At 31.9% G+C, this 19,339-nt stretch overlaps 1 protein-coding gene across 3 annotated transcripts in view; it reads left to right on the top strand.

Annotated features, from left to right (window-relative positions):
• Positions 1-15,719, top strand: part of LOC145674887 (kelch-like protein 10) — a 31,660-nt gene extending 15,941 nt beyond the window's left edge. The window contains exons 5-8 of one of the 3 annotated variants that reach the window (XM_081745133.1): positions 1,440-1,626; positions 9,440-9,562; positions 13,352-13,573; positions 15,180-15,719. In XM_081745133.1, coding sequence (XP_081601259.1) covers positions 1,440-1,626; positions 9,440-9,562; positions 13,352-13,563 — 522 coding nt within the window. In that variant the 3' untranslated portion in view covers positions 13,564-13,573; positions 15,180-15,719. Of the gene's footprint in view, positions 1-1,439; positions 1,640-9,439; positions 9,563-13,351; positions 13,574-15,179 lie in introns of those variants that run through there. The other 2 variants (XM_081745135.1, XM_081745136.1) reach the window with 2 other exon arrangements.
• The last annotated feature ends 3,620 nt before the right edge of the window (positions 15,720-19,339 follow it).

Here is a 19,339-nt window from a genome sequence, read left to right as displayed (position 1 = left end):
GTTCGGGGTTGTAGATAGAAACTCAGAATACAACTTTTAAGATCCTTTGATCATGATTTAAAATCTGCATTAAATTTTGAAATGGATTAAAAATAAATAAATAAATAAATGAATAAATAAATAAATAAATAAAAGGAAAATAAACAGAAATAGTTTGAAATTCTTGTGCAAATCTCTGTGAAATTAATGACCGAGCTCCACCCAAAGTATTTATCGAAGATTTCTTTACCCGTTTTAACAGTACTGCTCACATAATGTATTGTTTTATTCTGACTTAATATCGCAAGATGTTATATAATTTTCTAGTTCATGCAACAATAATAGTCTTTGATAAATATTTCTTATTGTTGAGGAAACTTGAACGAATATTGAAGACATAGAGAGATTATTGGACACATAGTTGAAATGATTTAAAAAAAAAAAAAAAATAAGGAGTTCTTTTAGTCTGTTAACCAAACTGTTTCAATGGTGAATTCGCGTCTTCTTCAGTAGAAGAGGAAATAAAAATTTAGTTGTATATTAGACGATGAAGACGGAGTTCTTCATTGAAATATTTTGGTCAGCTGAATAAAAGAACGCAGGGCGCTTTAGACGAGTTTCTTTTTAACCATATAAATTAAGATTGTTTATTGTATTTACGAAAGAAATACAATTTTTTACTGACGTTTCAGTAACAGAATTGTATTAAGTAGCTTGACGATTTTGGAAGCAATAACTAAAAGGAATATTTAGAAAACCAACAAATTGAAACATAAGTTTCACATAAAAAATCAAACAAGAATATTAAATAATTCTAAATAAATAAAAATAGAAAACGAAGATTCTATCCATAGTTGTATGAGCACTACCCGGATGAAGATTATATTTGTAATTAAACGTATTGCATAGGCGTGGGATATAAGCACATAACACATGATACCTAAAGTGTCATTAAAGTTGATCCTTGAGGGTTACGTTACATATATATAGTGTTTTGGATATTTTAAACCCCCATAGTTTGTTAATTGAATATACACACATTCACGATCGGTATTGATATATTTTGTTTAGGCTATGACCAATTGAAGTGTAATGTATGTTTGACGTTTTTCTTAACAAAAATAATCTTGATTTCTAATTTCTTTTTTATTTTCTTTAATTACCAACCTTAAAATTTGACTAACTTCCCAACTTATTGTACTAGACTTCAGAGAAAACTACAAACTTAATTGATATTAAGTTCTGTTTAAGAATTTAGACATTATGGAAACAGATCCTCTAACAAATATTCTAACAAATATAAATTACAGTGTTAACTTTGGTAAATTTAAAAGTTTAGAATTGCTATCAAAAGTTAATGATTCAAATGATATATCAATAATACCGGATAATGTTTCAGATGAAAGTTTTATATTTTGTGTGAATTTGAATCTGACTCAAATATTTTCCTTTTTCTTTAGATTTACATCGTAGGAGGATTCAATGGCCAAGAAGTGTTAAGCTCCTCGGAAGTGTACGATCCAGTGGCGGCGCAGTGGTCCTATATCCCTCCGATGCGAAGTGCAAGATCTGGAGTAAGTCTCGTAGCATATCGAGGTTGTCTCTATGCGTTAGGTGGCTTCAATGGTTTCTCAAGACTTAACTCAGGTAGATCATTGGCGTATGTATCTGCGCAGTTTATCAATGTTATAAGCAAAGATAAAGTTTATCTTCCTATAGTTACATGTCATAGTTCTAGTTTAAAGCAAACATCTATTAAATCAAGCATCAACTAGTTCAGCAACGTTAAAATAGGATGTATGGTTTAAGACTTTCCACAGTCTACTCTGAGATGAGTTTTCCCCTATCTAATAACAATGGAACTCTTTATGACTGTTTCACAGTTACCAATAAACAAATCATTACAAAAATTTGCAAGAAGTCACGTCGAGAATAAAGATTTGGATTCATGGATTTCTAATTTTCTTACAAGCCTTCAATTAAGTTATCCATTAATCCTTTTTTTTTTATGTAAAAATTTACAACAGCGCGATCTCTGTTTCTGTCTGTGTTATGAGTGTGCAACAATTTGGGCAGGCCTTTTAAAACAAGATTTTAAGCCTTAGGCCAGGGACTTTCAGCAGTTTTGATACTCGTATCTTAGGGAAAAAGTGTGATCACCACACTGGCTCCCTGTCATCTGTAAAGCTTGTTTCCTTGATGGAAGGCTAACTGCACTACCAACACCAGCTGAATTTTCACAACGGTGTGCTGATCCTGGCCAAACGCTATTTGACTTCTGTGACCTCACAGAAACCGGTAGATCAGTGGCAAGTAGCAATTTATAATAATAATAATAATAATAATAATAATAATAATAATAATAATAATAATAATAATAATAATAATAATAATAATAATAATAATAATCATATGTAATAATACATTGTCATTTTCATTTTGACAGCAATCTTTAATGGTGCTCTATAAAGTTAACGCTAAATTACTGATAATAATTATTCTTTATCATATATGAAGGAAATTTAGAAATAAACTTTTAATTTTTTGCTACACAAATGTGCTTCCAGTTAGCATGCATATTGTCGGATTCTATTTCTTGCGATGGCAGATTTTTTTTTTATTTTGAGACAATTGGGAAACTGGCAATGAGAGCTAAGATGCTGAACACGCAGTATCCCACTAATTAAGCATATTTATAGAAGAAAGTGAACTGTAAAATCAGACATTCTTTTACTACCCAAAAGACACATGTACATAATGAAAGTAGGCATGTTTAGTGTTGATACATATAAGTGTAACTTTCTTACTATTATAACTTTTCTTGAAATATGAATAGGGATATGCGTTTTGATTCCAGTTTATATTCTAACCTGGTAATAACCTTACAACTTAGACATTGTACATGTGAAATATTTACTTTTCAAATGGTTCAAAATGAGATTTATGGCTACAACACTAATTATTATGAAAATAATTTTAATTTTATGTGTTTATTCTTGTCGTGCTTCATTTTTAAATACATTTTACGGCTGGTAATTTTAACGTTTAATTAAGTACACAAATTTGTGAATATCATACATACTGAATTAAAACATTACAACAAAGTGTATAAAAAATGTGTACGGAATACTTTGTTACATCAAACGACAAAATTATGTTAAAGAACATATTCCAAAGATAAATAAATAAATAAATAATATAATCAAAACATCAACAAAACACTGCTCACAATTTCAATATCTATTAACATACTTCAAAACCCCTTGAGAAGCTTCTGTGGTGAGTAAAAAGATAAACAAAAGTCACAAGATCATGCTAAACCCAAACAAAACAAAACAAAAAAAAAAAATCATATACTTAGTAGACTGCCTAAATTATTGCCACTTTTTAATTTCATTGATCAATGCATAAAGTTAACTATAGTTTCGAAGTATTACACTTACTTCACTTAAAGATTAACTATCATTAATAGCAATATATCCAGAGGCGGATCCAGGACCGACTTCTGGGGGGGGGGGCGGTGGGTTGTCATACTGCTACTTAGAACTACTTTTAACAGTTTCAAATTCTGGGAGGGTTTTATTTATATATATATAAAATAAAAAAGTTTCCTATTCTGGGGGGGGGAAGCGATCGCCCCGATCGCTTCCCCTGGATCCGCCATTGAATATATCAAGTGCAACATTAACATTTTAGATTTGTTTTTTATACAATAAGTATGTCAGGATCTCTTGTCGTCGCAAAATTCTGTCGAGGAATTTGAAGCTTAAAATATATATTAAAACGATAACCATGCCTGTTGTTCTGTATGGTTGCGAAACATGGTCGTTTACTCTGAGGGAAGAACACAGACTAAAAGTATTTAAGAACAAGATCCTGAGTCGAATATTCGGTCCCAAGAAGGACGTGAATGGGGAATGGCGGAAACTTCATAACGAGGAACTACGTAATTTATACGGTTTACCAAACATTGTTAGGGTCATCCAGTCTAGGAAGCTCAGTTAAGCAGGTCATGTTTCCAGGATGGAAGAGAGTAGGAACGCTTTCAAAGTCTTAACTGGAAGACCAATCGGAAAACGACCATTAGGACGACCTAGGTGCAGATTGGAGAACAATATTAAGATGGCAAAGTAGAAACTGTATCCAGTTGGCTAAGGATAGAAATCAAGGGAGATCTTTGTGAACGAGGCATTGAACCTCCGGGTTTCATAGGCCATAGAATTAATTATGTATGTCTGAATGAAAAGTATCTTTACTCAATTTTTATTTCATGCATCACTAAAATAAACTATTTTAAGTGATAAAATGAAAGAAAAGAAAAAAGTATACAATGACAAACTAAACTGAGATTACAGCATTAGAGTATATAAAACTAAGTTTCTGTGATATTATACTATGCGTTGTAAAAGATCAAACACAAAATTCTATAAGAAGTTCAAACAAAATGCTAAAAGTTGACATTCTGCTCGTACTTCCGAATTTCATCTAAGTCAATTGGAAAAATTAACAAAAGCTCTGAGAAAACTTTATGATTGAGTAAAGAAATATTCAAGAAAGGTTCCAGTTTAACACAAATATAATCTAGAAAGAAGTAATTTTAAAAATAATCAGTAGTTAATAAAAATGTAGATAAAGAAATCTAAAAGAGATTCTATAAAATAAAGTTAAACAAATCTTCCCTAGAATAAATGGGTTTCCTAAGTTGTCATGTCATGGCACCATCTTTTACCGTTCTTGGTCAGTGGCCTGAATGGTCTTAATTTCACAGTAAGCAAATAAGCAATGTAATAATCGTTGTCCATACAGAATGAAACTTTTATTTCAATTTACAGTTACTAAGTTGGTTTCCACTTAAATTTATGATTCTAATCGTAATGTTTAGATTTCGTTAAACTCTCAAAAAATCTACTCATAAGTAGGGTTTACACGTCTTATGATGAATCACTATGAAATATCTTTATTATACATTTAAAGTACATTTACTTCAGGTCTCGTTTGTTTTGTTACTAGTGAAATGCACATGCAGTTCATACCAAAAAAAAAATGTACACTTTCTAACAAACTGAATTAAGTTAAGAGAACATTCTTCTCTCAATTGTGATTTATATACGAACAAAATGTTATTCAAAAGGAAAGACAATGAAAACTGTGTGTGCAATACAAAGGAAAGAGTTCAATATTTTTCCCATCAATTACTTTTTTTTTTTTTTTTTTTTTTTTAATGTTAAGTCAGATTCAAACTGCATGCATATTATCCTATGTTCCTATCAGGCAGCAAGCGTGTAATGTAAAATGACTCTAGTTTCGTAATTATCGATAACATGAACTTTCAATCTCGCTGAATGGACTATAACTGCTAAGTAGTTTCTTACACAAAGACTATATAGTCACAATGATTTACATTCGCACATTGAAATTATGTTTAAAAGCTTTTCTTCTAAGTAAAGAATAAGCCTAGAATTTTGAAGGATTAACAGCCAGACGATGATGAACTGGAAGGAATGTCAGTGATTGATTGCATCATGAGATAATAGGTTCAGCCTTCTGAGAGTTCCCTTGTTTCGTTTGTTTTGAAGGAATTTGAACTATTTTCTCATTTTTGTTTTTCTTTTATGAGTTTAACGTTCAACGATTATGCTGTTGCAAATCTTCACATGAGAGAGAGAGAGAGAGAGAAAGGGGGGTTAATGGATATTTTAATTCAAGGCTAGAGGTAAAATTATAAATTTGTGTGTTCAATCCTTGACTATCAACCTGACTCCACGCAAATTTTTGTGACGATTTGTTCATTGCTAACTGAAAAACACTCGAAAACTTCTAAGAGAATACTATTAGATAGGAGAAAACTGGGACTCAGAGCAGGCTAAAGAAAGAGGTACCAACCGTCTTAGCAATGGATTGCTGTTGTATATATTATATAGATTGTTTTTATTTTTGGCGGTACGCAACGGTATGGCGTACCTGCATCTTTTGAAAGAACCGAACATTTCCTCTTCTGTCTTACAAAGGGGGTGACGAGAAACTTCGAAAATACCAAAAATGTAAATACATAGTTTCTTTGAAAGTTAGTTTTTATTGTATTCTCTTTTTCTTTCTAGAGAAAGATTTACGAATCTTTGTCCCTTCTTGAAGTCAGTTAATTGTATTCAGCGACTAGAAATATTTGGGCCCTTCTGTCTTTTGCTCGCTGGCACGTCCTCGAGCCTCCCTTGTTTCATTTCGTTTTCGAACGGTAAAATAAACCATAAAGGCTCTGAACCGACCAGATTTTTTTTTTTCTGAAAAGACTGACCTCCCACAACGAAATAAGACCAACAAATTTGTCTGTCGCTGAAGTTCGACTAAACTGTAAGCCAGTACAGAAAATACCTCTGTACTTTCTCAGCAGAGGAGTCTTTACTCAGTTCCTATTTTAATGTATAAAATTAATTGTTGTTATTCATTATTAGGAAGAGGATTAAGTGAAAACATCTAAATTTTTTCACAAAGTTTATCCATTAATTTAGTAGAGGTTTCTAGAACATTTTGGTAGTTATGACTAGTATTCTGAAGAACATTATGTGAACAACGTACTCTATGTGTGTTGTTATTGAAATTCAGTATTTCTGGAACTCTTGATTTCTTTTGAAAACAAACAATAGCACCTTACTTTCGCCTGTTTACAAAAAGAGAAAAAAGCAAAAAACAAATCACTAAGAAATATTGATTATCATTACGTTTATTGTATTATAAAATTAAGACGTAAAAATCCGATATTTTAAAAGCATCTTTATATTATACGTTCGTAAGAGTTTTTAGTTACAACACTGCAGTGATATGCTACTGCACATTATTATTATTATTAATACCCTGAAAGATATGAAACTTTTTAACCATTATGAACCTTAGGTCCAACGTACCGGCACCTTTATTTTTTTTAGAAAACTCTAAATCTCTATATTAAACTTAACATCATTCGTTTATACATTTAATCAACCATTACTTCAACAGTAAAGATCTCATAGACTATGCTTTTGCCTACAACCGCACAAGTCTCATCCTATCTTTGTCTCTAAAGATCTACAACAGCCGCGAAAACAAAAATCTTTCAAATTGTGTGAAGTCCTGTCTTTCAGCTCTTTTCTCTGGTCTAGAGGCTATCGCTCGCTTTTGATGCCCGGGGTTTTGATTCGATCACCGGTGGGAGAATATTGAATGCATTACGGTAGGCCCACGTCTCATGTACAGTCAGAAACAATATTAAGTATGGGTTGGAACTATGATTTCTTATACCTCCAACGTATACTTAATATTGTTTCTGACTGTACATAGTCTCGTTGCTGAAAACGGACGGTAAACTTCAAATTACACACAATATATACATAAATGCTATCTTTTGTATTGAAATACAATATTTATAACCATTAGGTGGCCCCGCGTAGAGTAGTCGCTAACACTCTCGTCTTCGCTGCGAGTGGCCTCGGGTTCAATTCTCGGTGGGAACACTCGGTTGAAAAAGTGTAAAAAGCTTTTTAAGTCCAGCCATTCTGAATGAGGTTTTCCTGGCTTTTCCTCATACACACCAGGCAAATGCCTAACTTATAGGTCCCAGGACGCTTCCTTCCTTCCCCAATCCTTTCTCTCTTCTCTTTATCCGGATAGTGTGTTTGGCGAGAGATGTCATTCCTCATACGTGATGGGTCAAATGGCCATAGATCCCGAAAGCCCAGACACATAAATTCTATATTCTACATTTATAGCCATTATGTTAAAAATAATTAATTAGATTAAAATCTGATTATCATTTAGTAATTAATTTTACATTCTCTTCGTTATAATTTAGCTCTATTTGTCAAAAATTCTGAAAAAATATTAAGAACAAACAACTAACAGTTCACTTCTTAATTAAAGCTCCAGATCTTATATTTCGTCTAAAAAAAAAAAAAAAAAAGTAGAATCATCGAAGTCAATATTTCTGTTGATCAGCAGGTCAAGTTGAATTTGTTTTGAAAAGTCAGTAAATTAAAATTTTCTTCTTGGTTGTTTCCAGATCAGCTAAAAATATGCTGAGAAATGAGTTTCATTATTTTGAGAAACTACTTTTACGAGCAATTCCTATCCTTACCATTCAAAGAGAGACATATGGAAGTCAAGTCAAATAGGAATAGGTGATCAGGGAAAATGTGATGTATTATGCGTAATATATGTCATATAATATCTTTACTGCCTTTCCATTTTCAATTTGAGATAGTGAAAATCATAAAACGAAACACAATTCGGTTTCAAAATTAAAAGAAAAGGATTTATTATTATTATTATTATTAAGTTCAAAGCTATAACAAATGAAGTTGTTGCATTATCCAGATACAAAATTTTATGCCACTAAGCGTAATCATATTCGTATTCATAACGTGAATGTTATTTTCATGGATAACTTATTAGAAAAATTAATAAATTGTATTATGTTCAAACTTCCAATCTCGGTGGTAGTCGTTCTCTAGGATAGTAACAATAGAATTTTTGATTTTTTTTTTTTTTTTTTTTTTTTAATTTGGGCTAACCTGCTGTTCTTGTCAGCGGCCTGCTATTAATATGACTATCCGCTGTAGAATGTGAAGTTACTCTCATGTTTGTTTGAAAGGCATAGTTTCTTCTCGGAAATGAGGAAGAAAACTTCATTATCTTGTTTATTGTATTGTAAAACTGACATGTATTAATTCATGTTATTATTCCATTCTTCACCTTATAAACAACTGAAGAGCTATCATTAATAAAGAGAAACAGTAGCTTGGTCCATTCTGTTTGACGAATTTAATATTTTTTATTTTTTTAATAACTTTATCAAAACATTCTTTTGAGTTGATGAGTTGATGTTTAGTTTAACGTCCGTTTCAGCAGCGAGGCTATATGAGACGTGGACCTACTGATTAACGTGGAATCCGAACTACATGAGTTCCCGCCACGATTCGAATCCGGGTCTCCACGCCAAAGGGGCGTACGCTAGCCGCTTAGCCACGGAGGAGCTCGAAACGTTCTTTTAATCCTTTTTCTCCTATCTTTGAGGAAAATATCAAAGTACGGATCAAAAAATTGAAAAGAAAATAACTAAGTTTAAATCTTTTTCTCCCATCTTTGAGGAAAATAGCAAAGTACGGATCAAAAGTTTGAAAAGAAAATAACTAAGATTAAATAAATTGTAAGATAGTTGGGGGTTTTCACTGCTTAACGTGTAATCCGAACCACATGAGCTCCCGCCGAGAATCGAATCCTGGTCTCCCGTGTCGGAGACACTTACTTTAACCATTGAAAGGCTAACGTATACCTAGCAGTTGAAATATTCAATTATCTGACGATTAAACAATAAGATCCTGATTGTTTCAAATAATATTGTTTATTATAGATTAGGCACGCAATAAAAAGATAAATTCAACTTGAATATTTGGTATTGATTTTCTTTTGCGAGTACTTTTCTTATTTTTAGGTGAGCGTTTCGATCCCTTACGAGCGTCTGAGTGGCAAGATATTACAGATATGTTTAGTCCTAGGAGCAACTTTGCTACATCGGTTTTAGACGACATGATTTTCGTCATAGGCGGCTTTAATGGTAAGAGAAGTCCATTAATGGTAAGCGTTTATTAATGGTAAGGCATCCATTAATGGTAAGGCAGCTTTAATGGTAAGCGTTTATCCAACTTAGCTTAGAGAAAAAGCTGTTTTAATTCTTATAAAACTTAAAAAAAAATTCAAATCAGTGAATACTTATTTAATCATAGAGCAAATTCTGTATTGAAACTAATAATTTTATGATGGTCCTGTGAGGTATCTTGCGGGAGGTCACGTCGGTAAAGAATTAAATTTTATCATTACAAGCTAAGGACAAATTCTTACCTAATGACAAATTTTTATCTAAGGACAAATTCTTACCTAAGGACAAATTCTTACCTATGGACAAATTCTTACCTAGTGACAAATTCTTATCTAAGGACAAATTCTTACTAAGGAAAATTCTTGCCTAATGGCAAATTCTTACCTAAGGACAAATCCTTACGTAATGACAAACTCTTTTCTAAGGACAAATTCTTACCTATGGACAAATTCTTAACTAATGACAAATTCTTACTTAAGGACAAATTCTTACCTAATGGCAAATCCTTACCTAATGACAAATTCTTACTAAGGACAAATTCTTACCTAATGGCAAATTCTTACCTAAGGACAAATCCTTACGTAATGACAAACTCTTTTCTAAGGAAAAAATTCTTAACTAATGACAAATTTTTATCTAAGGACAAATTCTTAACTAATGACAAATTTTTATCTAAGGACAAATTCTTACCTAAGGACAAATTCTTAACTAGTGACAAATTCTTACCTATAGATAAATTCTTACCTAACGACAAATTCTTACCTAAGGAAAAATTCTTACCTAAGGACAAATTCTTACCTAATGGCCAATTCTTACCTAAGGACAAATCCTTACGTAATGACAAACTCTTTCCTAAGGACAAATTCTTACCTAATGTTCCTGTATTTCTTCCCTTATTCTGTAACGATAAAATTTAAATTTTCGCCGATGTGATTTTCCTTAAAGAGGTACTACAGCGAACATTGCTTTTCAGCGTCCATGGAACTTATAAATATACATTATAAGAAATAAGTGAACATGGAATTGGTAATGGGCCTTACAGAAGGTTGAATCTTGTATATGTGTCTATCTTCCAATTCCAATCATGGAAACTGTATCCATCTACAGAGTGGTTTGAAAATCAACACACAGCTATGACCTGGCAGTACTGTTTCACTTTAGTATGTATCTGATGTATGCACCATGGTTCCGAAAGTGAACAGGTTTCGGGAAGCAATTTTCCACATCAAACTTTTTGTGTCCAAAATTCTTAAACAACGCAAAGAATATAGATGCAGCATAAAACGAACCCACTATCAAGAACATAATTAAGTGATAATAATCAAGAGGTTTCAGTTCTTAATTCACCCAAGGGCGTCGAATTCGAACATGTAGTGTAATTTCCTACGGCAATTTTGAGTTCAAATTTAAACACATATACGTGACTTTACCTTCTGGAGATCGGGCCCTCTTGTCTATATGCAAAAGATAACTTTTTAACCGACTTCAAAAAAGGAGCAGGTTCTCAATATTCAACCTGTATATATATATACACACATACACACACACACACACACACACACACACACATATATATATATATATATATATATATATATATATATATATATATATATATACGGCTTGAATATATATGTTCTAAGTACGCTATATATAACTTTGCTTAGGTGCACAGATTGTTATTATTATTATTATTATTATTGAAAAAGTATGCTTTCCCAGTGATCCCATACAAATTTATTTAGGTTCTAATGATAATCTTCAAAGCTAGGCTATGAAACACCTCAACGGATACTGGCTTGATTACGGCAAAGTAGTATACTTATAGGCAACCATACATACTTTAGCGTAATTGTGGTTGCATAACAGCGCAGGGGTTGCAATGCAAAGTTTAGGGTCACTTCCATAGTACATTATATTATCTGTTGTTTGTGACATTTTAAACAAGTGGATTATGTGTGTGAAGTTGGGTGAAGATTCTTATTGTTTGAAGAAGTATATAACTTCCTGGTGGACCCATATAAGATTCTTTAGGATCTGATGATACTAGGCTATGAAACATTTCAATAAATACTGGGTTGATTAAGGCAAAGTAACGTGCTCACAGAAACCATATATTCTTTAGCGAGATTATAGTTGCATAACATCATAGAGTTTAAACGGCAAAGTTTAGGTACATTATACTATGGTATTTCATGGTACATTATGCTATCTCTGTTATTCACAACACTTTAAACAACTTACGTGTCTGAAGACGATTAAGTTTTGTTTTGAAAAAACGTTTTATAATTATTGTAAGTGATAATGACCTCCATATCTGAGCCTTTACTATTGTCTCAATGCCAAGATAATTAAAGCATCGTCTAGACCCCTTTCCTCTCTCTCTTCAAATTGACCTCTGCTCTTGAGAATGTTTCGTTCTGCATAAAATGTTACAGACGGAGAGCGTGTTGTCCCTAATCTCAACAATTTAATGATTACCATAAAGTGTATCGTTAATTATGAATTAGACAAATACACATAATATGAAACTATGAATGCATGCCTTCCAAGATAGTGGGCACCTCAAAGCTTGTTAGCTTTTTCTTTGTTCTTTAATCCGACTTCATCCCCTTCTATCTGATGAAATATTTAGCGAAAGAGCTCATAGTGTATTTTTTATTTTTATTTATTATTTTATCTATCTATCTATCTATCTATCTATCTATCTATCTATCTATCTATCTATATACAAGGGCGGATCCAAGAGGGAGCTATAGGGGCTATAGAATCCCCCCTTGACCCTCAGGTATACATTGGATAAAATGGACTTCAATCCTGTTTTACACTGGATAAAGCGGCAAACTATGGTTTAGCCCTTCCATACTATGGTATATGTATAAAGTAATACTTTTACTACATAATTGGAAAATTTCTATTAGTAAACATCTATCAATTACACAATATTATACATATATCTTCCTTCATTTGTCATATGACACTTTATTATAGTTCAATTCTTATATAACACAAATCAATTATAAAAACAACGTAGAATTTCAAGAAAGAAAACATTTAAACATTTTAAGATATTAAAATAATGGCTACTATCCTTGTAAACTGTCATATGTGTGCTGAAGAAAACTATATAAGTATTGTTAACTACCACAATACAAAATACAGAAATGAATTATTCATCATGTTAGAATCAGTAAAATAGTTTCATAGTAGAACGGAACTGTGAAAACTATTAGCATTTAGTGTTAGAAAAATAGTTTTAAAATCCTTAAAATTTATTATAACAATTGGGAAATACATTTCATATATATTATTATAGAACTTTAAGAAGAAATCTTAAAGTTAGAGCAGAAATATTAAAACTATGTATTAATCATATTATACACGTATTATGAGACATTGATAATATACTAAATAGTGTGTATTAAATACTTACACAATTTAGAATTGATTTTAATTTTATAATTTTAATACAATAAATATGTGTTAAGTATATGTATTCATCGTATTATAATCGTAATATGTATTTTAAATCGCGTATATATACATATATATATTTCCTATGACAACAATTTGTCGTTTAATGGTAAGATACTATGCTTATTCGTAGCAGCTTTTCGTACACATGAAGATGAACGAAAGTCAACTGAACAGTCATATCCATTATGTTCAATGATTTCAAAACATGCTATTAAACATTTTTGTACGAAAGTGTATGTCATAGTATTGTGGTGTTTTTTTTTTTTTCAGGATCAACAACCATTGCTTATGTGGAATGCTACGATGGTGACACCAATGAATGGTATGATGCTTCCACCATGAACCTCAACCGAAGTGCTCTGAGTGCCTGCGTTTTGCGAGCGCTGCCCAATGCCAGGGAATACTCGTACCTGTCTAAAGTCCAGGAAATTGGCCAGGGTCAGGGACTAGATCAGGGAGAAGCATGCTGCTACAAGAAGTAAATTCTGAGCGGTAAGTTGAACAACTATATTCACATGTCTACTGTAAATTAAATGAGTTTATCTCGTTCTGTTTGCCGAGACGAACAAATCGTCAGAAAGTATTAAATGCAACTACCTTGAATCTAAGTCATACAGAAATAATAATTAATAATTAATAAATAATAATAATAATAATAATAATAATAATAATAATAATAATAATAATAATAATAATAATAATAATAATAATAATAATAATAATAATAATAATAATAATAATAATAAGAAGAAGAAGAAGAAGAAGAAGAAGAAGAAACCGTAAAAAAGGAAAACTAATATAAAACATAATGTAGATAAAATACAATTAAGCTGAAATATTCTTTGTCAGTGCTGTTAAGCGTCAAACTCTGCGAAGCGTCAAGCGTCGAGCTCTATATCTTTCTAAAACAAACAAAGAAAAGCTAAGAACAGTAATCTTAAAATAATATTTTAGCTTAATGTTGCTAAAGTAAAGATAATATTAAAAAACAATCAGTCAGGTGTCATAAAATTTTTTGCTTAATGCAGTAAGTCTAAATTTATATATTTAAAGAATCTGTCATTCTGTTTAAAATATCACATTTCCAGTACAGATTAACTAAAATCGTGCTATTTCTTACAGTATTCACTGATATATATATATATATATATATATATATATATATATATATATATGTGTGTGTGTGTGTGTGTGGGTAGTCTTTATGTAGTCTTCTTGTATCTTTGCATGCATACTTTGTTAAAATCTTTTCTTCTATTCGTAAGACTCTTCAAAACCTAATAATCATTCCAATATTCTAGCTATGTAAATATTAGCTTATTTTCATTTTAAAACAGAAAAAGAATTAAACACTTTTGTCAGATTTTACCTTGTTTGTCAGTTTTAGAAACGCTGTTCCATATTACTGATCCGAATTTTAGGTTTAGCCTTACAAGTAATTTATATAAATATACGTACGTTTTATCTCTTTGAAATACAGGCCATTATTTAAAAATAAAACCTACATTCCTTCAGGCACCTTGTACTGTAGAATTTATGTGGTTAGAAAACTAAATGACTGTCAAATTAATGCTTAGATCTTTAATAATGTTTAATTTCCCAGGCACATAAAAATAAGTTTTTCTCAAAAATCACGCATCAGAATTACCCTCAAACACATCATTTTGTTCTGCTGAATGAAATAAGCTGTAACGATTAACACAGGGTGACGCTGAATGAGATAAGCTGTAACGATTACACAGGGTGACGCTGAATGAGAAGTCCATTGCTGTGTTCTTATGAAACGGAAATCTATCCATTTCCCATTCTTCGGCCGCAACCCACTCCAAGCTATCGTGCCTCGGCAATTTTGAACTTTAAAGTGTGTCATTTGGCTCGATGCCAGTCTGTAAATGTTTTATTTTTGAATAATTTTGTTTCCGTTAAATTAATATTTTTGTTGGTACAGTATTTCCAATATTTTTTGTTTTCCTATTCTTTACCAAAGATTCTTATGTTAAGATATTAGATTTTCTTTTGTTTCGTTTGATTGCATTGCATACTAAGTATATAAATTTTATCACAAATGGATATAATAAAATTCTTTTATTTTTTTCAGCTTGGAAAATTAATAAGCCAACGAGAGATTTATATAATATAAGATTCATTGAATAAAAAAAATAAATAAGGTATTTTGAATAATTTTTGTAGTGTTGTATAAACTTATACTGTTATCAATATGTTCAAACTTTAAATTACATTCTGCATAAGAAATGATTTTTTTTTTCTAAATGTAAATAAATTTATCTTTACAAATCCAGTTCCTCTGAAGAAATTTTGTATGAACATTGTAATGTTAATGTCTGGCAAACTGATTTTGTTTTGATTATATTTTTAAGGATCATGTAGAGTTCAAGTACTTGTATTTCTTTGTTACAAGAGAACTTCAACTGTGGAAAGAAATTTTGTTATTCATTTTCAAGCTGGAATTGTTATTCTTTTAAAAGGGCGATATGAAGAAGGTTTTATCACTTTTCTATGTATTATATGAAATAGAAACCACAGTTTGAAATGTTCAAATTTTTTTTGAAGGAATTCTGTGATTAATTAATTGTTAACTGTACTTCTTATATCTTGCAATAAATTATTTGTTTAAAAGTACGAGAGTTTTCTCACAATTTCATCTATTACAATTTTAAAGTTTAATCTGTGTTAGGTGTTCATTTCAGCTTTATGTGAACACTACACACTCGCTCACATTTTTGGAGCCGTGTTGGCTCAGTAGTAGAGCGTTTACCTCTGGTGCATAGGGTCCTTGGTTCGATCCCAGCTCATGTCAAGTGAACTTTGTGGTGGACAAACACCTTGTGCGTGGGTTTTCTAGGGGTTCTCCCATTTCCCCCAACTTTCTTCATTCCATGATTTCATTCATTTCTCATCACTACTGTCTCCTTTAGCCTAGTCGGGATAACCGTTGGACGTAAAACTTAGAGATTTCATTTCATTTTTCGCTCACATTTATTCGAAACTTATTTCTTAATTCCTCCATGGGCCACTTTTTTCTAAATGAAGTCTCTGTGGTTTTTCGTAAAGCCCGCGGTAGAGGAGATTATTTGACAGAGCTAGAAAGCTTAGGATTTTCAATAGAGGTAGAAGGCCTGAGATGAACCTTATTATCGAGGCGCTGTAGTCATATCAAAAAGCAATTTCGCTATTTCTAACCGTTTTTGTTTTATGAAACAAAACCGTCATTAAGAGTCTGCAATACATTTAATACTTTACAGTAAGAAAAAATAATAAATAAATAAAGAAAATAAAAATAAATGACAAAAGACTCTTCAAGAAGTTGCAAATAGTAATCGATTGTATTATCATAGTCCAGATTTCATTTTAATCAATAATAACAGTATAATAGAACTATTTAAGAATCTAGTGACTAGATCCGGGGTTCAATTTTAGGGATTATAAATATTATGTTTGGTTTCCAAGATTTAAGCATATTGCCACATAGTAGAAAATAAAGTTATTCTTGGAACATGCTGTATCACTTTAAAAAAAAAAAAAAAATGTACAACATAGGTTAAAATATATAAAACGATAATTATACCTGTTGCCTGTATAGTTGGGAGACATAGTCACTCTGAGGGAAGAACGTAGACTGAAAGTATTGGAGAACAAGATCCTGAGACAAATATTCAGATCCAAGAAGAACATGAATGGGGAATATGGCGGAAACTTCATAGCGAGGAACTGCAAATTTATACCATTTACCAAACACTGTTAAGGTCATCAAATCTAGGAGGCTCAGGTGGGCAGATCATGTAGCCAGAACGGAAGAAAGTAGGAACTTTTTCAAAGTTTTAACTGGAAATCCAATCGAAAAACGACCATTAGGAAGACCTAGGCGCAGATGAGAGGACAATATTAAGATACATCTCGCAGAAATAGGAATACAAAGTAGAAACTGAATCCAGATGGCTAAAGATACAAGTGAAAGAAGAACTTTTGTGAACGCAGAATTGAACCTCTGGGTTCCATAGGCCAGAGAATTAATTAGTTAGTTTGGTTCTTACCTCCTGATGATACTTAATTTTGATGTTCTAACCTCTTTCTAATCTTTTACAATATGTCAATGCACTAATTATATACAACAGTTTAGAATCGCTCAACAGGCTTCTCTATACAATAGGGTAATAAGATTTTTGCTACAACAATTCTGTGAAATGCTTCCGTGTCAAACAGGAATTATAGACCCACTAGTATTGCGAGAATATTTTAGGAAAATCTAACACTACGAACCTACCAAAAATGTAATGGAAGGTATACAGGATTATACGTCATATATCTACATAATATTTTTTATAAATGAGCATACATTTACTTTAATTCTAGCAAATGGAGATACAAGTGTAGATACAAGCTATTTTTTTTTGACAACGTTTCAGCGTGGAAAACAAATAATAAATACTAGCAAAAATACAACTATAAATCAACCAGTATACTACACACGTTTTCACTTTTGCAACTTTGAGGTACATTGAGAGAATCATGTCTGAGCAGATCAAATGCAATCTTCGAACTGAAGTAAGTTACAAATAATAATAATAATAATAATAATAATAATAATAATAATAATAATAATAATAATAATAATAATAATAATAATAATAATAATAATAATAATGTTATAGTGGTAGTAGTATCATTGATAATAATTACATTGTCTATGTAGGATATTTGAAGAAAGTACTTGAAACTACACACAGCATTTGGCTCGATTTGCCTCGACTCGACTCAAAACTCGAATCAAATTCGAGTCGAGTTGCAGGAAATTTTTCGAGCCGAGTTCCCGAGTCGAGTTCAAAGATGTCTGTTTCGAGTCGAGTCGAGTTTCAATGAAAACTCGCTCGTGCCCATCCCTATTAGGGACACTCAAGTTTAAGGTTATTGGTATAAAATTTTGATCGATTTATTTGAAACGATACCGATTTCACACTTTGAATTTTTGTCACAACTAATGGTCTAAGGCGATTTGTGGAAAGTTTACTCTAGTGAAATCTGATTGGTTAATCTCTGCTTCAAATTTCACATTTTTGGACACCTGAACCTAATAGGTAAGCTATTGATGTACATAATAGTTTCACTTTGAACACTAGGACTGCGTTGCCAACTTTTCTTAAGAAGGGGCCGTGGTGGCTCAGTAGTAGAGCGTTCACCTCTGGTGCTAGGGGTCCCGGGTTCGATTCCAGCCCCGCCAAGTGAACTTTGTGGTGGACAAACACCGTGTGCGTGGGTTTTCTCGGGGTTATCCCGTTTCCTCCCACTTTCTTCATTCCACCATTTCATTCATTACTCATCATCACCGTCTCCTTTAGCCTAACCGGCATATGCGTGGGACGTAAAACTCAAAGATTTCATTTTATTTTTTCTTAAGAAAAAAGCGGGACGGGACAATCAGTGTTGAGACCCCTTTTTCCCTACCGGAGACGACTATACGCACGACGAGTCGTTGAAAACAATGTAGCGACATCTTTTCTTATTTTCCCAAGCACTGCTCATCAGTAAGTATAAATAATATAAAATGCAACAAATTCAAACCAAAACTACTGCAATTTATTTAATATAAACAAAGTTTAGAGGGAAAACTATAGGAAATTTTTATCACAAATGAGTGCATAACATTGTTAAGAGTCTTCATCCCGGCGAAATTAAGATACGCTAATTTTACAGTAATTATGTGATATCTTCAAATGGATAAAAGATAATTGAAATATGGAACAAGAGCGCCCTACACAATATTATTTTGCGTGAGGTACCGTTATCACAAGTCACCTAGTGGCTTTATGTTTTCAGCTGTTTAGAAACGCGAAAATAAATGCCGATTTTCAAAATGGCTCGAAATCGAAAGCAGATAAGTGAGTCATGATAACGGTTTCTCATGCAAAATGATATTGTCTAGGGCGCTCTTGTTCCACATTTCGATTATCTTTTATCTATTTGAAGATATCACATAATTAATGTAAAATTAGCGGTATTTTAATTTCGCCGGGATGAAGACTCATAAGGAATTACTGACAAAAAGTACTACTGAAGTCAAGTTTTAGTCTTTGGCTGTCATACAACAAATTCAAACCGAAACAATTGTGATTTATTTAATATAAGAAAACTATATAGAATGTTTGGTTTTTATCACAAACAAATTAGTCCCTTTCAAGAATGACTGATACAGACTATAGACTGAACAAGTATTTTCCTTGGCCATTTCCTTTAGGAATAACT

Source organism: Thermobia domestica, chromosome 18 (assembly GCF_964235325.1).
Source record: "Thermobia domestica chromosome 18, izTheDome1.hap1.1, whole genome shotgun sequence".
NCBI classification, from domain to species: Eukaryota; Metazoa; Arthropoda; class Insecta; order Zygentoma; family Lepismatidae; genus Thermobia; species Thermobia domestica.
This window is presented reverse-complemented; position numbering and strand designations above follow the sequence as displayed.